Here is an 8,724-nt window from a genome sequence, read left to right as displayed (position 1 = left end):
TCAGCAGTGTAGACGTTGACATTGATGGCCGAGTCATAATAAGAATATTATTTACAAAAATATGAGGGGTGTACTCACTTTTTTGAGAGACTGTAAATGTGTTTCACTGGGATACTGTGGGCGTATCTTGTTTGGTTGCTGCAGAAACAGCGGGACTCTCGCAGACCGGCCGCCTCCATTGACACCGCCAACGGGTTGTATTGATTATTCCACTGAAACCCAGTATTGAACGAGAAAACAATGATCAGGCAGATGACCTTCATAAAGTAAAGAACACATGAACGTCGCATCACATGTTCATCTATGACTGACTAATGATATCGGTCATCTCTGCTGAAGCGGAGGCGTGGCGCCACGACGAAACCAAACAACGCGGCCTGGAGCCGCGGCAGAGCACGCTGGGTATGGATTTCTTGCTTTCGATGTGTGGTGGAAACAAGAGTTCGCACAGGAGACCACAGGACGAGGTGCGTTCTGAGTCAATTAACGGGGCATTTCATAAGCAGACCAGGGCCCACGGTGCGATGCTCCTGGGATTTCTTCATGCACCATCTTGCTCACATTCTGAGGGCCTAATTAATAACTATTCCCAACCTGGAGCTGCCGAGGACTCAGAGATTACCCCAGAGAGCACAGCCAATTGAGTAATTAATAAATGGCTCCCCTGCGCACTGCTGTTGTGGTGACGAGCATTTCTGTACTCATTTTCAGACTTTTTTCATAAGCGTATTTATATAATAGACTTTATGTCGGATTTCAAAGACACACGACAACAAAGAATGAAAAGAACCTTTCCATTCCACAGTCCATTCTAGAACAGGTCTGCTAGAATGATGTTGCATAAAATGAAGTTTTTTAAATAATATTTTGGTCAGAAATGTATACTTTAAAAGTTCCCAAGTTTTTGAGATGTCGTACGGTTCATGAAGCCACCGTTCGTCCTTTTTTCAAAACAAGCATGTAAGTGTTTGCGCTGCTTTATCCACAAGGTAGGAATTGATGCTGTGCATTCTAATATTCTAAAAACTTGAAATGCTACTGTTGTAAAAAGTGGCTGAATATATGATTGTGGTCATGATCGCAAGGCATGGCGGGGGGAAATGGACGCAAGCGCGTAACTAACAGAGCAGGGACTTAATACTAAACCAAGGCTCGTACAGATACAGGGGAAGACGACCAATGTTCGGACAAAGACGTGAAACGATAGGCTGCACATAATCAGGAAATTCCGGGAGACAACGTAAAACTCCGTACCGGAACACGGAGCCGGAGAGTCGGGACCTTACAGACTGTGTATTTTGTGTGAGTTTTTGATGTCTCTTGTTTCCATCATGAGGTATATCACATAGCACTGTATTATTTCAGAAGCTTTACGATGTAAATTCTGTTTTACTGATTTATTACAGTAGAGTATCAGTAAAATCTGCCCAAGGGCCAATGAAACACTACAGGGTGGGTCATTTTATAAGTGGTCAGAAACTTGTAAATAACTCATGAAAGAATAAAGTTATGTTTTTCTTTTGAAATTTACAATAAATTTGATGTGTCACATGACCCTCTTCCTATTGAAAAAACAAAAGTTGGATCCAAGATGACCGACTTCAAAATGGCCACTATGGTCACCACCCATCTTGAAAAGTTCCCCCCCTCACATATACTAATGTGCCACAAACAGGACGTTAATATCACCAACCATTCCCATTTTATTAAGGTGTATCCATATAAATGGCCCACCCTGTATATTCTCTGTATGACAGATATTTTATGGACGTAATTACACCCGAAGAGAATGTAATATAACCGCTAATACTGTAGTATGATGCTTAGTATCCTGTCTAAGGAAGTTTCACCTCTCCATTCTCTTTGTCAGATGCTCCCGTTAGGAGACCCCACAGCGGATCAATCTTGTTTCTCCCTATTCTTCATCCTCCTCTTCTCCTCCTGCATCTTCTCTCTCACCACATTCATTTACATTCTTCCTCTTTCCCCCTCACAAAGTGAAAGTGATTGTCATTGTGAAGCACAGCACACGGTGACACAACGAAATGTGTCCTCTGCATTTAACCCATCACCCTTGGTGAGCAGTGGGCAGCCATGACAGGCGCCCGGGGAGTGTGGGGACGGTGCTTTTCTTTTGATTTTCTTATCCGCTAGGCCACCACAGCTCCACTTGCCTGGCAGCTCCATCCTCAACATCCTTCTCCCAACATAATCAGCATACTCTCCTCTCTGACTTCGTCTCTGTAATGTCCAACCGCAACTGTTCCTTTAACATAACCATTTCTAATCCTTTCCATCCCTATTGTAAATCTCAGCATCTGTAACTCTGCCAGCTCTGCCTCTGGCCACCAACCCATTTCACATCGCTGGCCTCTCTACTGTCACGTAACCGTTCCCTTTCATTCTTGCTGGTAAACCTCTTTATGCATAATTGATAGGGCAAGAAGTTGTACACCGGCATCCCTTCCAGACCTAGTCCTCCCCATCGGCAATGTGCATCCCGAGCGACTCTGTTTTTGCCCTTTAATATGTGGTGGCCTAGCGGTTAAGGAAGCGGCCCCGCAATCAGAAGGTTGCCGGTTCGAATCCCGATCCCCACACACTGCTCCCTGGGTGCCTGTCATGGCTGCCCACTGCTCACTCAGGAGACAAATGCAGGGGACAAATTTCACTGGGTGCGCCGTGTGCTGCTGTGTATCACATGTGACAATCACTGTGTGTGACAATCACTTTCAACCTTCCAGGCCTGAACAGGGCCACTGGAGCGCCGAGCGACCGAGCACGTACGGCGCATGCGTACGTCCCGGTGACGTAAACGCGCACAGCTTACGCCGCCGACGTGTGCGTCCGGAAGTGACTGGCTGCATTTTCACTCCACGTCGGTAACCGGTGACAGGTTACCGTGGCGCGATTTGACGCTGAAGGATGATTCGCGCGTAAAGTTCGCGGCGGCCGAGCGCGTTGCAGGTGAGGAGTTGGTCTGGTGAAGATTTGCTCTCCTGGGTGGCGGAAGCTCTCCGGCAGCTAACGTTAGCCAGCTAGCCTCCTCCTCGATGACGATGAATCGCATACAAACAACAGCGCCGGACTGTACACATGTACGCGGTGTTTTATTTCCTCAAGGAATCGAGGACAAAGGCCTCCTTACACCTCGCTCGTTACTTTTCTCTTTAGCCTGTTAACTGTTATTATTATTAATATAGTATATCGCATACCATATGCGCTATATACGAAATTAGGGCTGTTGGAAAATGTCAATACAGCAATATATCGTGATATATATTACGTGGTGATGTTGTATCGATACAGGGACATCATATAACGATATTTTTGTATACACGTTTAGTCCAACCTTCAGTTCCGAGTTATGTTGTTTTGGCTGAAATATGTACGTGTATGAGATGACAGTAGACTTGGACTCCAGCAACGACAACGAAGCTGAGCAGCTATTTGCATTTGTTAGTTTGCCTGAAATGCGAACTGGTTATTTTGAACCATTAACGGAGCGCAGTGGTTTAGTTGTTTTTTCACTGTCACATTCAGCCACTGTTGTTAATATACGATGATGGACAGAGGTTCCATCTAATAAGCCAGTTTCTAGCATTCTATTTCATACTGCTGTCAACGCAATCTTTCAATTCCAGTTCTTTTGTTGATATCGTTTTTTGTTACCACCCGTAAATAAATCACCCCTTTTCTGGTTCTAGAACACCGTGGTAGCCATGGGCAAACGAAAAGTGCCAGACTTGTACCGTGCTCCCTTTCCCCTTTATACAATTAAAGTGGACCCCAAAACTGGACTGGTCATCACGGCGGGAGGTGGCGGCGCCTCGAAAACTGGAATAAAAAATGGGGTGGTGAGTCATTAATGCGGCAAACTTCACCTTTTGCTGAGATGCGTGTCTCTCATTCACATCTGAGGTGCAACTTCCTGTGCTTCCCTTCAGCACTTCCTGAGCCTGGAGCTGGTGGGTGGCAGGCACAGTGCCACCCTGCTTCACTCCCATGACACAGAGACACGTGCCACCATGAACATGGCTCTGGGAGGCGATGTCATTGCTGCTGGCCAGGATGACACCTGTGCCCTGATGCGCTTTCGTCAGCATGACGGGCGTAAGGCTGCTGCCAAAGATGGTGAGAACAGATCAAAAGTCTTCTGCATTTTGAATGTTCTATGAATTGTTCATTTTTAAGGTTGCTTTAGGTCAACCTGGTTAATTTTTCTTAAAACACTGAACCAAAATGGCTTTTTTCCCCCTCTTATGTTGTGGGACAGGGACTGCTGCAGAGCAGGGAACCGCTAGGAAGCGTGGTGGCCGTGGGGACAAGAGTGGGTCTGGTAATTCTCCGGAAATGAAGGACGAGACGGCGCAGATCACCGTAGAAGATGTGAGTTCGGTCAAGTCAGACCTGAGCCCCCTGGACCCGCTGCAGAAATGTGTGCGCTTCAGTTCAGACCTGAAGTTACTGCTGGCTGGTGGCACTGATGGCCATATCAGAGTGTGGGAGGTTGGTATACTCAGCTCACCTTGGATGATCATCCTCCCCGTTTCCTGTGTTCACCACTAAAGGCCTTTTGCTCTCCTCAGTATCCGTCCATGAAGGCAAAGTTTGACTTCAAAGCTCATGAAAGTGAACTTGAGGATGTGGATATTAGTCCAGATAATAAGGTATAATCGTTGTGGACAGGCCATGCTTGAATGCACATCATGGATTTTTGCCAATTCTGAGAAATGTGGCAGTACATGGCTTCATTTAAATGTGTGTGTGTGTGTGTGTGTGTGTGTGTTTTTGTTGTTCAGCACATTGTGACGGTGGGACGGGACTTTGCATGTAGTGTATGGAGTGGGGATCAACTGGCTATGGGCCTCTGTTGGCATGACAACATGCCCCAAATCACTGAAAAGATGTACCGCTATCAGTCCTGCAGGTGATAAATCACATTTTAAACATAAAACCTTCATTTAGTGGTATGAAGAAATATTTTGTACCACCTGTCTCACCCAGATTTGGTAAAGTTGAGGACCAGAAGGATGTCGTGAGGCTTTATACCGTCCAGATACCACATAAACGGGAGCGAAAGCCACCACCGTGCTACCTCACCAAGTGGGATGGACATACGTTCCTGCCATTGCTCACCAAGACCTGTGGCAATGAAGTCATTTCTTGTTTGGCTGTCAGGTGAGGAAGAGGCATATCCTTTCTGAAAAGATATATTTGGCTTCTTTGTGAAATGTTAGTGACGTGGTTTCTATTAAGGATTTAATGATCAGCTAAAAAAATCTATGAGGATTAAAACCAGTTGAGATGAAAGTTAATTGAGGTAGAAACAAGAAGTTGTGTACTTACTTTCTCTCGTAGTTTTACGTGCGTTGTGCTCCTTATGCTTTTGCTTTTCCATCTCAGTGACTCGGGGACTTTTCTGGGACTTGGAACAGTCACTGGATCGCTAGCTATCCACATCACCTTCTCCCTACAGGTGGCCAGTTACACAAAATACACAAGCATTTTTTCCCGTTTCTATGTCTCCTCTCCTCTATTCAATTTCCTTTCATGTCTCCTGCAGAGGCTGTATTACATGCAAGAGTCGCATGGAATTGTGGTGACTGATCTGGCTTTCTTACCAAACTCCACCAAGGGCCTGGCAGTAAAGGGGGACAATGAGGTGGCCATGCTCAGTGTGGCTGTGGACAGCCGGTGCCAGATGCATGCCGTGCCCAACCGAAGTAAGTGTTTATTCCTGTGAGCCGTGAACATTATTGCCTTTTTGCTTTTTTTAAACTTACTGTTAGACCTTCTTTTGCTGTTATACATGTCTCACTCACCAGAGTGCATGCAGAAAGATGTACTGCTGTAGTTTGGCACCTAACTCTCCCTCTTTGCACCGACAGGGACCTTCCCCCTATGGCTGGTTTTGATCTTGTGTGCGTTCATGGTGGTCGGAATCATCCTCCTGCTTCAGAACCTATTCCCAGGATTCCTTTAGAAATTTTGACTTCTATCAACTGACAGCGAAGACTCAACTTTTAAACGTCCACTCACAAAACATCCCCTCTGGGGTGGATGCGCTTCACTTTGGTGCTTTTGAGGTCTTGCCTACATGGAGCTAGTAATTTTTTACCAAAATTAGCCTAAATAATACTTTGGAAATTATTATTATGACTTATTGAAATTCATAATTGTACAGCACGGTTAAATGCACCAAACTCTTGACCTTCTAAGAAAATGGAGTTTACAGTGGACCTGTGGAGATGTGGACGTTCCAGGCTGGCTTCCCTCTATTCTAGACCAGCAGCTCCTTGACTGCAAAGAAATCAGAAGATTTGGTTTTATGATTGAAATTAATTCAGTAAAACACGTGACCTGATCTTGCCCATTCAGCTGATAACGCCTACAATGTAGTGCTTGCAAAATGCAAGCGCAGACAACATGCATAAGGGTGAGCCCTTACTGCCTGTTCAGTATTTAAGACAAATATAACATTATAATTATACTTTTGAAATCAGTTTTTCTCCTTTTTTTGGATTTTACATTGTATAATCATATAAAGACTTAACTCAGAGTGCTGAGGTCTGATCACTAGGCTTTTAAAGTCTTCAATGTTATATGTCAGTAAATGACGAATGAATGTCACATGTAGAACAACTCATTATGTAGAGGTCTTCAATTATCAATAATAATTTCATACATATTTTTAAAAATCTAAAAAATATTAAATACATACTATATAGCTATACTATACACTAATAACATTGGTCTGCAGAGGACTTGCGGTTGGAACTGGCCAGAGGTGGTCACTGTTCCTATTGCTGTATGCTGTAGATATGACTTGGTGGAGTGTGTTTCTCCAGTAGGAGGCAGCAGAGACCAAACTTCCAAAAAAACGATGTGAGATAAAGAGAACTGAATTTTACAGTTCCTCCTTGAACAAAAGATATGAAATATTCTAATCAGTAAATATGAGTAATGTTTGCCAGATACACTGCAGTAAAACAGATGCAATATCTGTTCAAGTTGACTGTGTCTTCAAGAGAAGGCAAAATATTGTAGAAAATGACCAAAACGGCTAAAGATTTTTGGGCCAACTTGATAAAACAGGTTGTTTGACACCAAGGCCACAGACCTGAATGCCTGAAAAAGCAAAAACTCCGCTGATCCTAAACACCCAACAGGAAGGATGAAATCAATTTGATGGCCATCTGAATATTTTCACCAAATCTAAACAGGCTAACCTGGCAACATGTCGTGCCATGTGTGTGACTGCAACTGTTTTCACCCCTCTCTGAAGGAGAATAGCCATTAGAGGATGTGTGGCTCCACCTACCCCAAATGAAATTGTCCCATTGAGTTGTCCCATTGAGCTGAATGGGAACATCCATGGGAATGGGGTCTGGCAGTGATGAAGGCAATGGCTGTGGGGTAAATCAGTGTTTGTTTCACTTAATTGGGCATCTTTTATTGGGGCTCAGGGGTCTTTAAAGTAAGACGTTCCAATCACGTTTCCCTTCATGTTCACGTGCTTAATGGAAATATACGACCAGTTCTGCTGACTGGCGTTGCTCTGGTCACCTGCGTAACCATCTTCACACAGGCTCCAGACTCTGCTGTTGCTCTCGCTGGTTGCTGTGACACGACAGCGGAAGGTCAGATCTCTGGATTTGGTGGTAGTATTCGCTGTGCGTGGCACAGGAAACACTGGCATCGGATATTAAGTGTCAGCTATGAATGCTGAGGATCACTGGTGTTCTTAATTCATCTTTCACCTATTGATGGACGGTGGAGGCTGTGGAACACTGGCCACGTTTGAAGGTCAGGTTTATGGGACTGGATGAGGAACATGCGTGGGACGGCAGAGGCTGGGAGAAACTCGCCGCTGGATTTTCATAATAACATGCTGGCCAAATATTTCCCCTGTAAACCCCCACTGAGGCCTTTGATCTTGCGAGGGAGAGTAGTCACTCCTTCATTTGAGAGATACAAAAAAAAAAAGCAGGTTTAATGGAAACAGCTTGAGGAGGGGGAGGGTTCTGCTGCAGATCAAAACAAAAGGCCGCTGGAGACAACCAGGAGACAACCAGGAGACGTGCGTGCTCATAAAATGGGTCCCGCGCCCGGTCGGCAGGTGGCGGTGTGGGCCTGGCGTAGGACCGTGTTTCGGGGAAAGAGGCCGTGCTGTTGATCTAACCAGCACTGACTCGGTGAAGTGCACGCTTCCCACACGCTGGGGGGAAAGAACCATTCCGACATCACGGTCTACGCTTTCTGGAATGACCTTCACAAAAGCCACGTTTCGCGATGGGGCCTGGGCATTGTTGCCCATCCAGACCCGAGTCTGACTGCCAGCGTGCATGAGAAGGGGGGAGTATGTGGACAGAACGTGCTGAGGTCCATCAGGAAGACAGAATGAGACGTTGTAAAAGGGCAGCAGCGTATGTTTGCTCGGAGCCCCCATTTAAAAAAATGTTTTTTTGAAACGTCAGGGCTTCTCACCAAAGTGCGAAGCCGATTCAGACGTTTTCCAAACGCGCCCCCGCCTCAACAGAGGGCAGGAAACGCAACCCCACCTCTCACCTACATCCCAGCCTGACAGGAAATGAACACACCAGACGGGCCAGTGTCTCAGACTCCGTGAGGGACAAATACCATTTCTCTTCAAATAACGCTTTCTCCGCCGTTTGTCTCTCTTGGCCCTCCTCCGGTGCCCGTAGGCTCTCAGGCTAAACC

General features: G+C 45.6%; 1 protein-coding gene across 1 annotated transcript; it reads left to right on the top strand.

Moving 5' to 3' along the window:
* Positions 1-2,807: 2,807 nt before the first annotated feature.
* preb (prolactin regulatory element binding) lies at positions 2,808-6,502 on the top strand. Its single transcript, XM_028980800.1, has 10 exons — positions 2,808-2,967; positions 3,708-3,857; positions 3,948-4,134; positions 4,277-4,509; positions 4,590-4,670; positions 4,803-4,930; positions 5,008-5,181; positions 5,407-5,479; positions 5,567-5,726; positions 5,892-6,502. The coding sequence occupies exons 2-10, from the start codon at positions 3,723-3,725 to the stop codon at positions 5,984-5,986; spliced, it is 1,266 nt and encodes a 421-aa protein (XP_028836633.1). The 5' UTR covers positions 2,808-2,967; positions 3,708-3,722; the 3' UTR covers positions 5,987-6,502.
* The last annotated feature ends 2,222 nt before the right edge of the window (positions 6,503-8,724 follow it).

Source organism: Denticeps clupeoides, chromosome 5 (assembly GCF_900700375.1).
Source record: "Denticeps clupeoides chromosome 5, fDenClu1.1, whole genome shotgun sequence".
NCBI classification, from domain to species: Eukaryota; Metazoa; Chordata; class Actinopteri; order Clupeiformes; family Denticipitidae; genus Denticeps; species Denticeps clupeoides.
This window is presented reverse-complemented; position numbering and strand designations above follow the sequence as displayed.